The 21041-nt window shown below is 48.4% G+C and overlaps 1 protein-coding gene across 1 annotated transcript in view; it reads left to right on the plus strand.

The window, feature by feature from the left end:
* The first annotated feature begins 10029 nt into the window (after positions 1-10029).
* ARHGAP24 (Rho GTPase activating protein 24) overlaps positions 10030-21041 on the plus strand; it is a 210888-nt gene continuing 199876 nt past the window's right edge. The window contains exon 1 of the mRNA XM_054392282.1: positions 10030-10224. Coding sequence (XP_054248257.1) covers positions 10045-10224 — 180 coding nt within the window. The 5' untranslated portion in view covers positions 10030-10044. The remainder of the gene's footprint in view (positions 10225-21041) is intronic.

A 21041-nucleotide genomic window follows, 5' to 3' on the forward strand; every position in this document is an offset into this window, starting at 1 on the left:
TTCTTTCCTCCCACTCTCCAGCAACCACAAACCCTTTTTGCAGAATCCATGTGCTCCTTCCATTTAGAAGGCTCACAGGGGCTTTGGGAGGAGGCTTTTGCTGACATAGACAAACCAGAATGGATTTTTCCTGCCTGTGAGTGTAATGTGTAACATCTCAGTTCTCTTGGTCACTTCTGTGGAGAACTTCCAGTGGCCTTTCAGTGCCTGAAGGGGGCTACAGGAGAGCTGGGGAGGCACTTTTGATAAGGGCTTGGAGTGACAGGTTGAGAGGGAATGGATTGAAGCTTGAGGAGGGGAGATTGAGACTGGTAGATGCGGAAAAAATTGTTTCAAGTGAGGGTGGGGAGAGACTGGCACAGGTTGCCCAGGGAGGCTGTGGCTGCCTCCTGCCTGGAGATGTTGAAGGCCAGGCTGGATGAGGCCCTGAGCAAGCTGTGCTGGTGGGAGGTGTCCCTGCCCATGGCAGGAACTAGATGGTGTTTAAGGTCTCTTCCAACCTAAACCATTCTATGAATATTACAAGGAATGTGGAAGGCCTGAAATGCTGTGAATAGGAGAAGATGGAAAGTTCCTAAAAGATCATGGAACTCTGCCCCATTTCCAGTGATCCATCGTCAGAGAGCTGCTGACATCCACACTCTGCTGCCTTTTACCATCAGTCTTTGAGAACAGAGTAGTGCCAGAGATGATGTTTATACTTTGGGAGAGCATCTGTTGAGATCATGCTTGAACACAACCCTTCATCAGTTCTTTTGTAAGTGAGGCCAGCAAGTGCTGAAGTATTCAGCACTCATCTGTGGGAATGAAGTTACTTCTGGGCTGTCCTTAGGATCACTTTCTCCCTGTGAAGTACGTAGCTGTAAACAGGGGTTGAGGTTTTTCAGTGTCAGATACTCACAGGCTGTGTAACTCATTGCTTGAGAGAGACATCTGGGAGTTGGAATATATTTTTTTGGTTGTTCCAGATGCTGCTTTTGGCTTGCTCACCATTTCAGTTTGTGAGACTTGCCAGCTGCTCTGCATTTCTTTGTCCAGCTTGCATCATTTGACCCTTCAGCTACCAGAGGCTATTTTCTGTCTTGCCTGAGTGTTTTTGAGTGCTTCTGCAGGAACTCCAGAGGAGTTTCTGCTGTCTGCAGTTTCTTTAGCATTGCTACTTTTACACAGTAAGACAACTCAAATGGAAGCCTGGGCAGAAATGTGAAAGATTAAGGCCCTCTCCATTCTAATCATACTGTCACTTTTTCCAGTCACCTTGGTAGCAGCAAACTTCTCTTGGAACTTTGTGCTGCCATGTGAGGAGAAAGCTGAGGACATACATACATGCAGAGGATAACAGAGAGAGTTTTATCCCTGTGAGTTGCTCCTTAAGCCTTCAAAATTCCTTTTTTTGGTGGTGTGACATTTTATAATCCCTGTTAAATCAGACATGGTCTGTCTGCACTTGAGAATAGATGACCAGATAGCTTTTGTGGGAGTGTGTGTCATTACACAAGTCTCCTACAGAATGGTAGGGGTTAGAAGAGACTTCTAGAGATCATCCAGTCCACCCCCTTGCCAAGGCAGGGTTACCTAGAGCAGGTCCCACAGGAACATATCCAGGTGGGTTCTGAATGTCCCCAGAGATGGAGACTCCACCACCCCTCTGGGCAGCCTGCCCCAGGGCTCCCTCACCCTTACATTACAGAAGATCCTCCTCATGTTCAGATGAACTTCTGATGTTCCACTTTGTGCCCTTAGCCCTTGTCCTGTCCCTGGGCACCACTGAACAAAGCCTGGCCCCATCCTCCTGACCCCCAGCCTTGGAGTATTGATCAGCATTGATCAGATCCCCCTCTCAGGTTGCTCTTTTTCAGGCTAAACAGCCCCAACTCTCTCAGTAGTTCCTCACCAGAGATGCTGCAGTGCCCTCAGCAGCTTTGTAGCCCTTTGCTGTAGAGGTGAAGCCTGTACTTGATGGACTTGATGATGTCTGGAAAGCCCTTCCAACCCCTGACATTCTGTGATTCTGTGAGAAGGACAAGAGAAGACTCCTTTAAAATCTGTCCTTGTGGTGACAGAGCTTGAGACGTGCTCTTTGCAATGTGCATCTTGTAAAAGTGGTTGCTAAGCACTAGCAGAAAGTCAACTCTCTTTTACAGGATTCTTTTTATACCTCTTGGCCATGTTTTTTTCCTTCCATGTGCAATATCCTGTGGACACAACAGATGAGTAGCAACTGATGAGAAGCACCCTGATGGTGAGAAGTAGGCCAGCCTTTTGCTTCTGAAGCCCTTGCTCACAAACACATGCCTGTGTTGCAGCAGAGATTATAGAACCCAGAATGGGTTGGGTTGGAAGGGACCTTAAAGACCATCCAGTTCCAATCCCCTGCCATGGATGACACCTCCTACCAGACCAGGCAGCTCTCAAAGCTCCATCCAACCTGGCTTTCAACACTTCCAGGCTTGGAGCCTCCACAGCTTCTCTGGGCAGCCTGTGCCAGTGCCTCACCACCCTCATGTTGAAGAATTTCTTCCTCATGTCTCTCCTAAACTGAGCTTCTTCCAGTTTGAAGCCATTTCTTCTCATCCATTCACTCCAGGCCTTTGCCAGAAGTCCCTCCCCAGTTCTGCTGGAGCCCTTCCAGGTACTGGAAGGTTGCTCTGAGGTCTCCCTGGAGCCTGGTCTTCTCCAGGCTGAACATCCCCAACTCTCCCAGCCTGTCCCCACAGGGGAGGTTCTGCAGCCCTCTGAGCATCCTTGTGGCCTCCTCTGGACCTGCTCTAACAGTTCCATGTTATTGTTGTGTTGGGGGCTCCAGAGTTGAACACAGTACCTGAGGTGGGGTCTCACCAGAGGGCAGTGAGACATACAACAAGGGAGATAAATGCAGGTGGATTTTTTTCCCCATGCAAAATGGTTTTACACAGCTGTTATTCAGGCAGACTCAATCAAGAAAAATCAAGAGGAGGCTGAGTGGGCAGAAGCAGCACTTTGTACCTCACAGATACTAATCTGATGTAGTTGGATGTGTCCCTGCTGACTGCAAGGGGGTTGGACAAGATGACCTTTGAGGGTCCCTTCCAACCCAATGCTGTGTGTGACTCTGTGTGAGAACATCTAACTCAGGAGTTGATGCTCTTTATAGCTCAGGAGAAATAGGTAGGAAGGAATGCAGAGTCAGACAGCACTTGGAAAGTGAGTTGTATCTCTTCAAGGAAGTGTTGCAGTGTTGAAGTCATCCCATTTTTTTTGTAGAACCATTGTGTCCAAAGATTTTGGTGGCTTTTGCAGGTGTGTGCATGTGTGTGTATGTATTTGGGAGATCTGTTCCTCAGTGATCTGGTCAATTGCTGCTCCAAAAGTGCAGCCTTTTACTGGGTATCTCTTAATGTGTCTGACATGGAGAAGTTGTCTCCATGCAGTGTTGTGGTGTTTGCCCTTTGGGGGGAGCAAGGGTGGGGGGACAAGCTGGAGGAGTGTGAATTATAGAACAGCTCAGGTTGGAAGGGACCTCAGAGGTCATCTACTCTAACCACCTGCCATGGGCAGGGGACATCTCTCAGACTCAGAGATGCTCAAGGCCTCATCCAATCTGGCCTTGAACACTTCCAGGGAGGGGGCATTCACAACCTCCCTGGGCAGCCTGTTCAGTGTCTCCCCACTCTTGTACTGAAGAACTTCTTAAGATCCAGTCTAACCCTGCTCTCTCTCAGCTTAAAACGCGAACAAGGGTTGCTGGAATGGAACACTGCTGATGTTTTGCATGCTTGAAGTGTGCTGTCTTGGCCATAAAACATTTCAGTGAGAATAAAAGCATACTGCAAACTATCAGGGTTTCTGGGCAGATGGGTCATCTCTGGCTGGGGAGGGACTTCTTAGGGTGTTGGGTAGTGATGGGACTAAGGAGAATGGATCCAAGCTAGAGGAGGGCAGATTTAAATTAAGATATTAGGAAAAAGTTTTTCACCATGAGGGTGGTGAGACACTAGAACAGATTGCCCAGGGAGGTGGTGGGAGCCCCATGCCTGGATGATTTTAAGGCCAGGCTGGATGTGGCTCTTGGCAACCTGATCTAGTGGAAAGTGTCTCTGCCCATGGCAGGGGATTGGAACTGGATGATCCTTGGGGTCCCTTCCAACCCTGACAATTCTTTAATCCTGTGACTGTTCATTGTAACTGGATTTGCTGGGCTTTAATGACTTTCTCTGACTATTTCCTGGTAAAGTGCTGGGATCTGGAGGAGTTGCCCAATTCTCTATTTCAGGCTTTGAGTGAGCAGTAGCTGAGCAGAAACACTTCCCTGCTTTCCATGCACGGCACTGCCACGTCTCTTCCACACTGGCAAGGAAGACCTGAGTGTAGCTGTCTTCTGGACAGGCTAGTGGGAGAGAAATGCCCTTATTGGAGCAGAAAAGGGTTGGATTTGGGCCAGCGGTGGTAGATGATGATGGACTCTGTGGACCAGGAGGTGCTGATGCAGAGGCAGTGTGTCAGGGAACACTTCTCATGTTGTTTATTCTGCACCCCTGATGTCCAGACAAGCCCAGGAGAATTAGCCCTCAGCCAGGCCTAGAGAAATAGACCATGCAACATTTGTTCAGTTCTGGTCATTACCTAAACTGGAGGTTGGCCAAGTCAGTGGAGTTGACTCTGGCAGCAAGTACAAGTTGTGTTTCCCATTCAGAAGATGAGTTTGAGGGCTATGCTCATTCAGATCTTGGAAATACATGGCTGGCTGCCTTGCCTGAGGAGGCTGAGAGGACCTGGAATGTGTTGCTGCAATTCCCCCCTTTGTCATGTGTTATTTACAGACTGTTTGCACCTTGCTGTTCTCTGCAGCAGTGCCAGCACCCTGATATTTCTGCAATTTATTTTTATGATCTCGCTGTTGAAACAGCTGTAAAAACAACTAGTGAAAGGGAGCCAGCTGCTGGAATTTCAGGTTCCAACTCTGGTTTCTGCAAGGGAAGGAGGGATGGAAAACAACAAATAAAATCTCATCAGTAAATGCAATTCCTCATAACAAACGGGAGTTTGGTGGATGAAATTTTAACTGCTAATCTCTAATAAGTGGTAGGTACCAAGTGTCCAAGGATACTACAGCTCTAAAGGAGCTAACATCATGCAATCATAGACTTGTTTCAGTTTGGAAAGACCTCTAAGGTCATCCAGTCCAACCATAACACAACACCACCATGGCCACTTAACCATGTCCCTAGCTGCCATGGCCACACCATTCTGGAACATCTCCAGGCATGGGGACTCCACCACCTCCCTGGGCAGCCTCTGCCAATCCCTGTCCACTCTTACAGCAAAGAATTTTTTCCTCCTCTCCAACTTAACCCTCCCCTGGCACAATTTTAGGCCATTTCCTTTCCTTCTATCACCTGAGACTAGGGAGGGCAGACCAACACCCAGCTGACTCCAACCTCTTCTTAGGGAGTTGTAGAGTGCAATGAGATCTCCCCTCAGCCTCCTCTTCTCCAGACTAAACAAACCCTGTGATGCACTAGGGAGCAGTAAAATGTCATCTCCCCTCCACCTCATTTTAGTATTGCAGAAATAGATTAAGGTATAAGTTTACTGGATAAATAAATGTAGACCTATTAACATCTTTTCTGGCAAGATAAAATCCAAATACTTACTCTGTACACTCCAGTGACATGGGACTGGGTGGAATGAAAATAAAACTAGCCTTTCCTCTAGGCTTTAATTGCTTTTGACTTTGGTATTTAGATTCATGTTTGTGGTTCAGTATAACAGGGACCTGGTGTCCTTATCACTGCAGTGCTACACATAATGACTGCACTCTTCATGTGCTTCTGTCTTCACACTGACCCAAGCAGCAGGGATAAAGACTTGGGGGTGCTGGTGGATGAGCCAGCAGTGTGTGCTTGCAGCCCAGAAAGCCAGCCAGAGCCTGGGCTGCAGCAAGAGAAGTGTGGCCAGCAGGGCCAGGGAGGGGATTCTCCCCCTCTACTCCACTCTGATGAGACCCCACCTGCAGCTCTGGGGCCAGTTCTGGAGCATCTATTTTGTAAGTTGTTGTAAAAAGGATCTGGAGGGGCTGGAAGAGGTGTCCAGAGAAGGGCCCTGAGGATGAGCAGAGGGCTAGAGCTGCTCTGCTCTGAGGACAGCCTGAGAGAGTTGGGGTTGTGCAGGCTGGAGAGGAGAAGGCTCTGAGATGACCTTCTTGTGGCCTTCCAGTATCTGAAGGGGGCTCCAAGAAAGCTGGGGAGGGACTTTGGAGGGTGTCAGGGATAGGACTGAGGGGGATGGAACAAAACTAGAAATGGGTAGATTCAGATTGGATGTTAGGAAGAAATTCTTCCCTGTGAGGGTGGTGAGAGCCTGGCAGAGGTTGCCCAGGGAGGTGGTGGAAGCCTCATCCCTGGAGGTTTTTGCAGCCAGGCTGGATGTGGCTGTGAGCAACCTGCTGTGGTGTGAGGTGTCCCTGCCCATGGCAGGGGGTTGGAACTGGCTGAGCCTTGAGCTCCCTTCCAATCCTGACAATTCTATGATTTTATGATAAAGCCATCAGCCAAAGCTGAGAGCTGTGATTTTTTGTGGTTATGCAGCATGGAGCAGGAGATAGCCTATGGGTAAGGGTTTTGTTTCTTACTTTTTTTTTTCCAGTTGCCCTAGCTTACCTGCTGTCAAGGATGTGAGCTGGTGGGGGAGGTGCTTCTTGGCATCTGGCCCAGCCAAAAGCCAGCAGCATCCAAGACATTTCTGCTCATATTCCAAACCTGCCATTTATGAGCTGGGTGCATTTCCTTTTGGAGAGAATGATCTCACACAGCACAGGCAGGCCTGTCCTCACTCCTCACACCTTCTCACCACACATGTGGTATGAGGTCACTTCAATAAAGCCTGCAGTGTATGGGATGGAGTTTGGGTCTGGGAGATAATCTGATTGTTGCTTATTGTAAATAATTTTGTTTAATCTATCTTAAACCTCTTAAAGAGCTAATGTGAACCATCAGGATGAGTGAGGGGATTCTTCCCCTCTGCTATACTTTGCTGAGACCCCCTCTGCAGCACTGCTTCCAGTGCTGGTGGCCCCAGCATGATAAGGACATGGATGTGCTGGAGCGGGTGCAGGGGAGGCCATGAAGATGATCAGAGGGCTGGAGATCCTCTCCTATGGGGACAGGCTGAGAGAGTTGGGGCTGTTCAGCCTGGAAAAGGCTCCAGGGAGTCCTCAGAGCAGCCTTCCAGTACCTGAAGGGGCTCCAGGAGAGCTGGGGAGGGACTTTGGACAAGGGCTGGGAGTGCCAGGACAAGGCTGAGGGACAATGGCTTTAAGATGGGAGAGGGGAGAGTGAGAGTGGAGATGAGGAAGAAATTGTTTGAAGTGAGGGTGGGGAGAGACTGGCACAGGTTGCCCAGGGAGGCTGTGTATGTGCCCTCCCTGGAGGTGTTGAGGGCCAGGTTGAATGAGGCCTTGAGCAAGCTGTGCTGGTGGGAGGTGTCCCTGCCCATGGCAGGGGGTTGGAACTGGATGAGCTTTGAGGTCCCCTCCAACTCAAACCATTCTGTGATTCTATGGAGAGGGTTTCTCTGAGGGTTATGGACCATCAGAGCAGATACAGTGCTCCAGGTGGCAGATGTTGAGGAACAGTAAGCACATTGCCCATGAAACCAACTTTCCCAGGCCCTAGCAGCTGTGAAAGTTGCTGACTAGGCAGGAAAGGCTGCCAGAGGTGGTTTAGAAAGCAGAGACATCCTTTGTTCTTCAGGCACTTGTGGACAGTGAGGTTCCACTGTTAATTTTGCACACTGCTGTGGCTGCAGGCACGTTTTTTTCTGTTGAGGTAGGCACTGTTTGGCACATGGAGGTCTCAGTTTGATTTGGATTTCAACTGAAAATATCAAAACTTGAAACTCACAGCACTGAGTTAGTTGAGCTCCAGATGGCTTAGGGTATCAGGAGGAGACTTTTGACCGTGAAGGTTAAGCAAGTGACTATGTGATTGCTGTACAAAATCATAGCATCAGAGAGTGATTTGGCTTGGAAGGGACCTTCAAGATCATCCAGTTCCAATCCTCCCACCATGGGCAGGGACACCTTCCACCAGCCCTGGTTGCTCAAAGCCTCATCCAACCTGGTGTTTAACACCTCCAGGGAGAGAGCATCCAACAGCCTCCCTGGGCAACCTGTTGCAGTGCCTCTCCACCCTCACTCTCAAGAATTTCTTTCTAATATCCATCAGGCCTCCATCAGGTAGATTCCTGATATCAGGAAGATTCATGACTGACCAGAGATGCTTCAAAAGTAGATTTTTAACAAGTCTGGGGTGCCACATGGGACTTTGTCAAGTTTAGTTGCAGACCTGAGCTGTCGTTTTGACACATTTCTCCTGCCTTGCTGCACCAAAACTGTGTGAGGTTTGCAAACCCTCTGTGGTGAGCCTGGCAGGGCACACACCAAGCACTCAGGGTTATGAATGTGTTCATGCGTTTACTGTCACCACTCCATTCCATGGGTTTCAATAAAATAAAAGAAAGAAAGAGGTCTGGCTGTCTTGTGAGGTATATGGTACCCTGGAGAAGCAGAAGCTACTTTAACGTTCCCTGGAAGCCACAACCTTGTCAGGGAATCTTAAGCAGGGAGAAGCAGTCTGCGGCCCTGTGTCTGAAGAGGTGCTGCAGTGTCCAAAACTCACAGACACGGAGTGCTGGGCCTTGGAAAGGACCTCTGAGGATCAACTGTTCCAACCCTCTGCTAAAGCAGGTTTGCCTAGGTCAGGTTGCAGTCACCCCAAGAGACAGCTGATGGCTTCCTCATTGTTGGTAAGATGTTGTACAGTCAACTTGAACAAATCATTCAACTGTTTGGGTTGGAGAAAACCTCCAAGGTCATTGAGTCCAACCATCATCCTACCACCACCATGGCCACTAAACCATGGCCCTAGGTGCCATGGCCACACTTTTCTTGAACACCTCCAGGGATGGAGATTCCACCTCCTCCCTGGGCAGCCTGTTGTAAATCTTGACCACTCTTGCAGCAAAGATGTTTCCTCATCTCCAACCTAACCCATCCCTGGCATGATTTCAGGCCATTTCCTCTCCTTCTATCACCTGAGACTAGGGAGCAGAGATCAACTACCACTTCCCTCCAGCCTCCTTTCAGGGAGTTATAGAGCCAGAAGGTCTTGCATCAGCCTCCTTTTCCCCTGACTAAACAACCCTGGACATGCTCTGGACTTGCTGCAGTCCCTCGATGTCCTTTTTGTAGTGAGGGCCCAAAACTGAACCCAGTTCTTGAGAGGTGACCTCACCAGTACTGAGTACAGCAGGACAGTCACTTCCTTACTCCTGCTGGGAGCACTACTGCTGATCCAGGCCAGGATGCTGGTGGCCTTCTTGGCCACCTGAGCACACTGGTGGCTCATGTTCAGTTTTTCTCTTGTATGCCATTCAGGATCTGTGTTTAAAATTATTTATTATTAGTAGTAGTATTAGTATCATTTAGTTATTGTTATTATTTAGTTATTGTTATTTTGTTATTGTTATAATGTTATTATTTTTGTTGTTATTACTATCATCAGCATTATCATAATAATTACTATTATTCTTGTATTTAGTTAATTATTTGTCTTTTTTTGGGTGAGTAATTGTCTCTTAGCTGGTGCTGGGCTAGGCTGAGAATGAGCAGGCAGATAAATGTTTTTTGCTTGCTTTGCAGCCAGGAGGCTGCAAACTTTGGAAGCAACAAGTTAGTGCCTGGGTAATCATAGACTCATAGAATCATAGAATTGTTAAGGTTGGAAGGGACCTCCAGGATCATCCAGTTCCAACCCCCCTGCGATGGGCAGGGACACCTCAGGTTGCTCACAGCCACATCCAGCCTGGCCTTCAAAACCTCCAGGGATGAGGCTTCCACCACCTCCCTGGGCAACCTCTGCCAGAGTCTCATCACCCTCCAGGGGAAGAACTTCTTCCTAACATCCCATCTGAATCTCCCCATTGCTAGTTTTGCTCCTTTTGTAAGAAGGTGATTATTTTACCTTTCCTTTTGTTTTCCCAGCAGGAGACTTGCCCAGTGACAGGATGGAAGAGCACAATGGCTCTGCAGAGCCTGCCCTGGCCAGCCAAGGGCGGCAGGGTGCCCTTAAGTGTGGGTGGCTGCGGAAGCAAGGAGGCTTCGTCAAGACCTGGCACACTCGCTGGTTTGTGCTCAAGGGGGACCAGCTTTACTACTTCAAAGATGAAGATGAAACCAAGCCCTTGGTAAGTGAGAGGAGAGGTGGAGATAGGATGGAAGAGCAGGGAGGGAAATGAAGCAGTTCAAGCAGAGTTGTTTGCTGTTTGCAGAACCAAATCTCTCTGTCACTGACTCAGCACAGCTTGGGGTTTTGATTGCACCCAAGGCAAAACTGGTCAGGCCTTGGCAGTCAATGTGGTTTCCTCTGGGGTTTCTGTCTAAAACTCCTTGTTTCAGCTCAGGTTTTCTCTTTGTAGTATTTTAAAGGGAGTGAAGTGTAGGTGAAGTTCAAGTAGCAAAAGTCAGGCAGATGGATTAGGTTGAGGCAGATGACTAAGCTGTATTTGACAAAGTGTTGCTTATTCTTCTTCAGTTTAAAATGTGCAGCATCCTTGCTTTGTATTTTCCCAAGTAGGAAATCGCCTAAGGCTGTAGCCTAAACATGTTCCCATCTGTAATGTGGAGAAGACTGCTGCCTGCTTCTGATGTGGTGACTTATTGCTCCTTAGTACTCCTGAATGCTTCTCTATTTTCATGTTTATTTAGCTTTTTCACCAGCTTGTTGTAGGGCTGCCAGTCTCCATCAGAGTGCAGCGATTAGTGCTGCCTCTTAGGCCAGGCCAGGCTGGAGCCTCTGGAGAGGAAATGGCTTGAAATTGTGCCAGGGGAGGGTTAGGTTTGAGATGAGGAAAACTTTCTTCACTGCAAGAGTGGTGAGGGATTGGAAGAGGCTGCCCAGGGAGGTGGTGGAGTCCCCATCCCTGGAGGTGTTCAAGAGACGTGTGGCCCTGGCTCTTGGGGCCATGGTTTAGTGGCCATGGTGGGGTTGTGTTGGACTGGATGATCTTAGAGGGCGTTTCCAACCAAAACTAGTCTAGGATTCCATGATTGCTTCTTCTGAGGAGTGCTCTAATTGCACACCTTATATACATTGGTTCTTAGGAGGTTAAAGAAATGCAGCAGGAGAGAGACAAACTAGTGAGTTTATGTTAATAGTCTTAAGTTGAATTACAGAAAAGCAGAATCAAGTTCCTGATGTGAATTCAGCAGGTGTCCTGAACATTTGGGGCTGCAGTTCTGTCCAGTCTGTACCAGGAATTACACCAAGATGTTTGTGGTTTTGGAAGTGATGGAAATGTAAATGAAAAATATTAGTTTCTGTTAGAAAAATATTACTGTCTTTTTATTTTGTAAGGGACTGAGTATAATGGAAGCAAAGAAAAGAAATAACATCTTGTGTCTAAAGCATCAGTAAATGTTTTGGAGCTCCTGCTAGTCACAGAGGTAGCTACCAGATACACTGTAGTCAGTATGTCTTGGATGAGGTCTTCAGCAACCTGGTCTAGTAGAAGGTGTCCCTGCCAGAGGGATTGGAACTAGATGGCCTTTAAGGTCTCTTCCAACCCAAGCCATTCTGTGAATGCATGAATCTCTCTGCTGTCAGACTGTTAAATGTCAAAGGCATTAACTGTCAGTGTGAGTATGGGGAAATGTCTCTGCCAACCTGTGTCAGATGCCTGCAGGCACACACAGCTAGTGAAGAACAAAAGAAGAAAAAGCAGTGTGCAGCTGTTAATCTGATACTCAAGGTCAGTGGATTGTCATTGATTCCTTATCATCATCAAACACAGGAATCTTCTAGTGGGAGGTATCCCTGCCCATGGCCGGAGAGGTTGGAACTGGATGTTCTTTAAGGTCCTGTCCAACCCAGACCATTCTATGAATCTGTGAAACTTTCCCATGCAATGCTTTATCAGTAAGAAGAGCAGCTGCCTTTGGTTCTGATATCACTGAAATATCTCTGGGGATCTGACAAAAGTGGCATTCCTGTTTACATTTCTGCTCAAGACTTCATCCAACCTGGCCTTGAACATCTCCAGGGAGGGGGCAGCCACAGCCTCCCTGGGCAACCTGTGCCAGTCTCTCCCCACCTTCACTCTCAACAATTTCTTCCTCATCTCCACTCTCAAACTCCCCTCTCCCAGCTCAAAGCCATTGTCCCTTGTCCTATCACTCCCAGCATTGTCCCTTGTCAAAAGTCCCTCCCCAGCTCTCCTGGAGCCCCTTCAGGTACTGGAAGGTTGCTCTAAGGTTTCCCTGGAGCCTTCTCTTCTCCAGGCTGAACAGCCCCAACTCTCCCAGCCTGTCCCCATAGGGCAGGTTCTCCAGCCCTCTGATCATCTTTGTGGCCTCCTCTAGATCCTCTCCATCAGCTCCAGGTCCCTCTTGTGCTGTGGGCACCAGAACTGGATGCACGTGGGGTCTGAGCAGAGCAGAAGGGCAGAATCCCCTCCCTGTCCTCCTTGGTGTTTGACTGAAACTGAGTGACAGCTGGAATCTTAAGGTCACTGTTTGTAAGGGAAAGCCTCTGATGCACAAACAGCATATGATACTTTCTGGCAAAATCTCTTCTTTCCATGGAATCCAATTTGTGTAAAAATGTCATTGACAGAAAAATCCCAGAATCCATTTAACAGCATTAAGAGGAAGCAGGAGAAATTTCTGTTGCATTTTTAAATGAAAATAAAGCTCTTAATGAATGTGTGAAATAGAAATTAATAGGATAATGACAAGGCTTGAACCTTAGCCTGACAGTAGGGGAAATCTTTCAGTATTAGTAGTGAATGTGATTAAAGATTGAGGAGCAGCCCTGCAGAGAAGGACTTGGGGGTGCTGGTGCGGCAGGAGCCAGCAGTGGGCACTGGCAGCCCAGAAGGCCAATGGCAGCCTGGGCTGCATCTAAAGCAGTGAGGCCAGAGATGGAGAGAGAGGATCCTGCCCCTCTGCTCTGCTGAGATCCCACCTGGAGTATTGCCTCCAGTTCTGATGTCTGTTGGAGTGAGTCCTGAGAAGGACCACAAAGATGGTCAGAGGGCTGGAGCACCTCTGCTGTGAGGGAGCTGGGGTTGTTCAGCCTAACGTAAGAAGACTCTGGGGGGACATTAGAGCTTCCTTGCAATACTTGAAGGGAGCTACAGGAAAGCTGGAGAGGGACGTTTCATGAGGATGTCTAGAGACAGGACAAGGGGAAATGGTTTGAAGCTGAGGGAGAGTAGGTTTAGAGTGGATCTTGAGAAGAAGTTGTTCAGTATGAGGGTGGTGAGACTCTGGAACAGGCTGCCCGGGGGGGTTGTGGATACTTCCTCCCTGGAAGTGTTCAAGGCCAGGTTGGATGAAGCCTTGAGCAGCTGAGTCTAGCTGAGAGGCTTCCCTGCCCATGGGAAGTGGGATTGAAGTAGATCATCTCTGAAGCCCCTTTCAACCTAAGCCATTCTGTGTTCTGCCTGGAGAAGAGAAGGCTCCAGGGAGACCTTCCTCTGATGTACTGTGAGACTGTGAAATGGCCTGAAATTGTGCCAGGGGAGGGTTAGTTTGGAGATGAGGAAAAATTGTCTTTGCTGCAAGAGTGGTGAGGGATTGGAAGAGGCTGCCCAGGGTGGTGGTGGAGTCCCCATCCCTGGAGGTGTTCCAGCAAGCTGTGGCCATGGCACTTGGGGCCATGGTTTAGTGACCATGGTGGTGTTGGGTTGAAGGTTGGACTGGATGAACTTAGAGGTCTTTTCCAACTGGAACAATTCTGTGATTGTAAGAGGTCTTAGCTTTCAGATGCAGGAGGTAGTTGTGCTGTTTCTAACCTAAGTGCCTTTTAAAGTCTGTAAGTCATTGATTGCTGCAGGTTTCAGCATCTTACTCGCAGAGAGACTTTCTTTTAGTGGCATGATTTATGTCAGAGCTGTTAAAGGTGTAGTGCACTTTGTCACTGGATACCATGGGAATTCTGTACAGAAGAGATTAGTCTGATAAGGCTCACTTTATTTGAAACCAGAGTGTTTCCAATGCCATTATTCTGCTGCTTGGGAAAAGGTTTCTCAGATTCAGAGGGCTACATAGGGCTACATTTCTGTCCTCAGCCTGAGACCCCACAGGGTCAGCCACTGAGGTGCTCAACTTGGCAGTGATCAAATTCCAACTGTAATCTTCTTTTCTGCTTCTTTCAGACCAAGCCCAGGAACTTGAATTTTCAGTAATTGTTCTTTCTTTTGTTCCTTTGAAAAACCTTGGGAGGCCTTGGGCTTGGCTCAGTGAGAGACTTTCAGAAAATTTTACAGGAAGAAAAAAAAAAAGTTTTGTCCTCCAGGATGAACTGTCAGGTTAATTACAGCAGTGGTGCTAAACCCTGGGCAGGGTTGTGGGTTCTGTGCCAAGCCCAGGCAGTTGTTGCTCAGTGCTTTGTCCCAGTTTATGCTGTTGGAAATTCAGTTCCTCCATAGAATCATAGAAAGGTAGGGGTTGGAAGGGACTTCTGGAGATCATAGAGGCCAAGCCCCCTGCCAAAACAGGATCACTGAGGGCAGGTCACACAGGAATGCATCCAGATGGGTCTGGAAAGTCTCCAGAGAAGGAGACTCCCCCACCTCTCTGGGCAGCCTGCTCCAGGGCTCCTGCACCCTCACAGTAAAGGTTTTTCTTTAGCACCCTCAGAGTAAAGGTTTTCCTGATGTTGAGGTGGAATTTCCTAGGTTCCAGTTTGTGTCCACTGCCCCTTGTCCTATCACAAGACAACATTTGCCTGCTTACTGCAAAGGGGTTGGACTAGATGATTATTAAATGTCCGTTCCAACCCAAACCATTCTGTGATTCTGTGGTCGTGGACCCTTCTTCTTGCCTCCCACCCTTTAGATATTTATAAACATTCATGAGATCTCCTCTTCAGGTTTCAGTGCAGTGCAAGGAGTATTCAGTGCCTCTCTTAGCCAGGTTTGCATCTGGCAGTCATGTCATTGTCTGTGCCTGTACTGGTGTCATCTAGAAACTGCCATCCTGCTCTTGTCCTCAGATCCAGGTCTGACCCCAGCTGTTTTTTGTTTAAATCCATGCATAGCTCATTGCTGAGAGCTCTTAGCTTTTCATCCTCCCTGAGCTTCAGTGAGTTTTCAAAAGAGCTCTCGGGTGCAGTCTTTGTCCTTCTTGCGCTGATGCTGTTCTCTGTCCTCAGATCCAGGTCTGACCCCAGCTTCCCCTGGGTTTTTCTCTGCTTCTGAATGCACTGGCTGGTGGGATGGCTGCCCCCTCCCCTCCCAGCACTTACAGCATTCATAAGGGGCCAGCTGTGTGCTTGTTCCTCTCTGTCATGGTTCAGTATCTCTACCCCATTTGACAACTTGGAGAATAGCAGATTAAATGGTTACCTTCCTGCTCCTCATGCCCCCAGCAGGTCCACTGGTTGCCTGAGTAGCTCTTCAGTTTCAACTAAACCTAAATGCATGTGTCTTCCACAATCAGTCTCTTTGAAGCACTTTGACACCCACCTGCCCCTTAACACCATCACAAACCCCCCTGGGCCTGTGTGCTGTGTCTGAGAATGTGTCTGTCTCCTTTGAGGCTTCACAAAACCTGTCCACTGACCCAGGTTCAAAATTCAGAGTCACAGATTGCACCAGATTGGAGGGGACCCTCCAAGGTTATTTTGTCTAATTCCCTTGCACTCAGCAGGAACTCCTCCAGCTAGAGCAGGCTGCCCATGGCCACATCAGATCTGCTCTTGATTGTCTCCAGGGATTGAGCCTCAACCACCTCCCTGGGTAATGCGTTCCAGTGTCTCACCACCCCCACTGTGTAGAACTTCCTCCTCATCTCCAACCTAACTCTGCTTTGCTCCAGTTTCAAATCATTGCCCCTCATCCTATCCTCACAGCCCCTTCTGAACAGTCCCTCCCCAGCCTGCCTGCAGATCTGTCTACAACTGCCTGAAGGGAGGCTGTAGCCAGGTGGGGCTTGGCCTCTTCTCCCAGGCAAGCAGTGACAGAGGGAGAGGACACAGTCTCCAGCTGTGCCAGGGAAGGTTTAGGCTGGAGGTGAGGAAGAAATTCTTCCCAGAAAGAGAGATTTGCCATTGGAATGTGCTGCCCAGGGAGGTGGTGGAGTCATCATCCCTGCAGCTGTTCAAAACCAGCCTGAATGAGGCACTCAGTGCCATGGCTTAGTTGATTAGATGGTGTTGGGTGCTAGGTTGGACTGGATGATCTTGAAGGTCTTTTCCAACCTGGTTAATTCTGTGATTCTGTGATCCCCTTCAGCTATTGAAATGTATAGGGTCTCCCTGGAGGCTTTTATAGATTTCCCTGAGCTGAGACAGTTTAATATATCAGAAATGTGAACCTTCCATTGTGTTTGGACTCATGTACTCCACTGGGACTTTCAGTTGTGATAACCAAAGTCAAAACGTGATGATAGCAAAGAAAAGAGGATCCCCCCGTGAGCCTACCTGTTTCAGTAGCAGACAGTCCAGCCCCAGGCCCTCTTCCAAAGCCTTTTTGGAACAGCAAAGACATGTTTCCAGACCAATCAACCCAAAGTGGGAAGTTAGTCTGAGTAAATATTTGTGTAATAGGAAAGAAGCACAACTGCCTCCTGGCATCAGTTGAAAATCCCAGCAGCAGTGACCCACGTGTGCCTTCAGAGCTGAAGCTCTCAAGTGTGCTGCCATGTGTTGTGTAAACTCTGTGTATGATTAGAGGCAGCCAGCAGCTGCTGCTGGGTTGGAAGTGATAGGAGGATCTCATAAGATGTAAAGCAGCCAACAGTTTAATTTCAGTTCTTGGTGGCCAATGCATCTGCTTAGCCCAAATGTTCAGAGAGCTGTCCCCACCTTTGGTGTTGTAGGGCCAGGGAAAGTAGCTTGGTTGTAACAGCTTCCTAACTCTGAAGTAAAGGCTTAGTATGCTTCCCTGTGTTTCATGGATCAGCAAGACTTCCAGCTGTAAGAAGACATGAGGGTGGTGCAACACTGGAACAGGTTGTCCAGGGAGGTAGTTGAGGCCTCATCCCTGGAAGTACTTGAGGTCAGGCTGGACAAGGCTCTCAGCAACCTGATCTAGTGGAGGCTGTCCCTGATGACTGCCTTTGGAGGTCCCTTCCAACCCAAACCATTCTAGGATTCTAAGACACTACATGGTACAAAAGTGCTTTTCTGTGGTGGTGGAGCTGCCAGGTCTGTAACTCTCTTGAGACTTGCATTTCTTTTTGTGCTTGCACCATCTCTCCTTGCCTTCTTTCCTCGCCATTTCTGCCAGTGTCTGGGGCAGGCAGGAGAGGGGAGCTACTCTGTGTTTTTTTCTTTGCTGCCCACCAGATGAGAAGTGTGGTTTTGGTGGCTGGCAATGAATCTACATGTAACAGGTTATGTTGACCTGCTAGCAGGTTGATGAAGTTGTGTGGATAGGAGTAAGGATGGTGTCAGGCTGCTGCTGGTTCAAAAATACACCTGATGGTTCCCTGTGGTGGTTGCCATTGATTGTCTTCCTTGCTATCACCTTCTTGCTTGAAAGGCTGCTGATCTACATCCCTAATCGTGCCAGTGGTTTTGTATTACCAGCTGCAGAGCAGTGACATGGCTTCTGTCATACCCAGTCAGACAGCAGTGCTCTGCTCTGGGTGTTTCTCTCCAGCTTTCTTTGCTTAATAGCTGTTCATAGGATCATAGGATGTTAGGGGTTGGAAGGCGCCTTCCAAGATCATTGAGTCCAACTCCCCTGCCAGAGCAGGACCATAGAATCCAGCACAGGTCACACAAGAATGCATCCAGATGGGTCTTGAAAGTCTCCAGAGAAGGAGACTCCACAACATCTCTGGGCAGCCTGTGACCCTCACAGTGAAGAAGTTCCTCCTCATGTTAGGGTGGAACCTCCTGTGCTGTAGTTTATATACATTGCCCTTTGTACTATCCTAGGCTGCAACTGAGCAGAGCCTGTCCCTTCCCTCCAGCTCTCAGATAATTATAAACGTTTATCAAATCCCCTCTCAGTCTTCTCCAGACTGACCAGCCCCAGGGCTCTCAGCCTCTCCTCATAGGGCACATGCTCCAGGCCCTTAATCATGCTGGTAGCTCTCCCTTGGACTCTCTCCAGCAGATCCCTGTACCTCCTGAGCCCAGAACTGGATGCAATATTCTAGGTGAGGTCTCACCAGGGCATAGTAGAGAGGGAGGAGAACCTCCTTTGGTCTGTTGTATCAGTCAAGTAGAACAACTAAGGGGCAACTAAGTTGAATACTGTTACAGAGCATGACTGAGGGCATAAGGTAAAATTCTGTGGAAAGCAATCTCCAAATGAATCTTTAAGTAAATTTAATGCTTTCCTCTTTCAAGCAGATGAGGAACCTTAACCAATATAAGAGTAAATATTTATTTTCTTCTCACTCTGTTAGTTTGGAGAGCAGAGCCTTTGTAATGTTTGTCCTAAGGGCAAACCCTTGAAACAATGACTGGATCTGGATGTTGTTGTGGAGCCTGACTGATCAAATTCAGTGATATTTGATCAACTCCTAAGCTGGAGCAGCTGCAGGTAGCTTCTAGCTTAGCATATGCTATCAAGAGTAAATTCTCCAACTGTGGGAAAGTTCAGCTGGTGCAGGCCCCAGCTGATACTCCTGTCTAAACAAATCCTAGGTGTGCTTGCTTATTTCCTTGCATATTTGCATATTGCTGAAGGAATCCCTTAATAGTGTTGCTGTAGTAACTGAAGATCAGCTCCAGCAATCATTTTTAGCAGCACCTGTACAAGTCCCACTGCTTTCAGTGTCATTCAGATGGATGCATAAATGCTCTGCTGTGTGAGCTTAGGCTCATCCCATGAGTCATAGAATGCTAGAATGCTTTGGGTTGGAAGGAGCTTCCAAAGCTCATCCAGTCAAACCCTTCTACCCAGAGCCCTGTCCAGCCTCACCTTGAATATCTCCAGGGATGGGGCCTCAACCCACCTCCCTGGGCAACCTGTTCCAGTGTTCCATGACCCTCATGGTGCAGAACTTGTTCCTCACATCCAATCTTAATCTGCTCTGCTCTCATTTCAAACCATTGCCCCTGGGGCTGTCCCTGCAGGCCTTTGTAAACAGTCCCTCTGCAGCCTTCTTGCAACCCCTTCAGGTACTGGCAGGTTGCTATTAGGTCTCCCTGGAGCCTTCTCTTCTCCAGGCTGAACACCCCCAGCTCCCTCAGCCTGTCCTTGTAGCAGAGCTGCTCCAACCCCCTGATCACCTTTGTGGCTATCTTCTGGACCTGCTCCATCAGGTCCATGTCCTTCCTGTGTTGAGGGCTGCAGGGCTGGACACAGCACTGCAGGTGAGGTCTCCCTAGAGCAGGGCAGAGGGGCAGAGTCCCTTCTCTCCATCTGCTGGCCATGCTGCTTTGGATGCAGCCCAGGATGCTTAAGAATGGAAAATGACCTGAATCCAGTGCATGTTCAAGTGCAGTGAAATGGTGAACATGGACACTGTGGACAAAACCAAAATCTCTTCCTCCTCATCTTGATTATCAGAGCCTTTGAGTTTCCTTGTGTTCCCTGCCCAGCTGAGCCAGACATTTCAAATCCCTTTGCACAGAACAAGTTGATGAGAATGGCCATCACAGGTTGTGTTGGCAGCCTCAGGAGAGAGGTCAAGGTTTGAATGGTAACAGAAGCAGCTAAATCAACTTCCAGTGCTGGAGGGCCATCTTTATTTCAGCAGACCCACAGCACAAAAGTTGAGCTAACAAAAGCTTTCTCTGTTACTGCTGGGGCATGCAGAATAAAACCCACTAAAAGCCTGTGCAGCTACCCACAAAGAGCTCCTGCTCTGAGGGGGTAACTGCAGCATCTCCACGGAAAAGCAAATGCTTTTGACTCCTGGATAATGCCCACAAGCAGTTGAAGAGTACTAAAGGCTTTCATAGACACAGGCATGTGTTTTGGGGGCCTGTTGGCATGAGCTGAGCATCAGTGCAAGGATGGGGGTGAGAGGAAGCAGACAGGAGGCTGTGATTTAAGTAATGAGCATGCTTTAGGAAGCCAACAGATGTGCATTTGCCAGAGTACTGCCAGGATCTCACAGGAATCTTCCTGGATGATGGCTCAGCAGCACAGACTTCCACAACCCACCTGCAGGTTTCAGCTCTGGTTTAGGATTACTTGCCTGCACCTTTTCCCTCCCTATTCCCCTAAAGTCTGCTGCTTCAAACTTAACTTTTCTTTTCCTTCCCATAAGCAAAGGGAAAATGTTTGGAGGGATGACTGTTGCAGCCTTGAAACAGTGCTAGGCACATGAAGCATGGGGAGCAATGAAACCCTGCATGCTGTGGCTTGCCAGCAAATTGAGAGGTGACTCTGCCACTCTGCTCTGGAGAGACCTCCCCTGCAGTACTGTATCCAGTTATGGCACCCCTAACACAAGAAGGACATGGACCTGATGGAGCACCTCTTCTATGAAGAAAGGCTGGCAGAGTTGGGCTTGTCAGCCTGCAGAAGAGAAGGCTCGGGGGAGACCTTAGAGCAGCAATATCAGAAGGGGACTTACAGGAAGGCTGAGGAGGGATTTTTCAGAAGGGCCTGTGGGGACAGGACAAGAGGCAATGGACTGAAACGAGAGCAGGGTAGATACAGGCTGGACATTAGGGGGAAGTTCTGCACAAGGAGGGTGGTGAAAGGCTGGAACAGGTTGCCCAGAGAGAGGCATTCAAGGTCAAACTTGCTGGGCCCCAGGGCAACCTCATCTAATTGGAGATGTTCCTGCTGACTGCAGGGGGGTTGGACAAGATGACCTCTGAGGGTCCCTTCCAACCCAGAGCATTCTATGATTCTGTGGTCCTATATCTCATAATCAGTGTGTTTCTGTCCTTATGCTGTGAGGAGCATCGAGGCCAGCCCTCAAGCTGCACATTTGGTCTTTGGTGAGGACTGGATTTTTTTTTTCCTGTTTAATCAGAGCTTTAGTATCCTAAAAATGCATTTTCAGAAGCACCAAAAACTCCATAAGGATGCCAAAAACCCCAACAAAGGCAAGTGACCAGCTTGTGATAAACATAGAATTA

Source organism: Indicator indicator, chromosome 25, assembly GCF_027791375.1.
Source record: "Indicator indicator isolate 239-I01 chromosome 25, UM_Iind_1.1, whole genome shotgun sequence".
Classification (NCBI taxonomy): Eukaryota; Metazoa; Chordata; class Aves; order Piciformes; family Indicatoridae; genus Indicator; species Indicator indicator.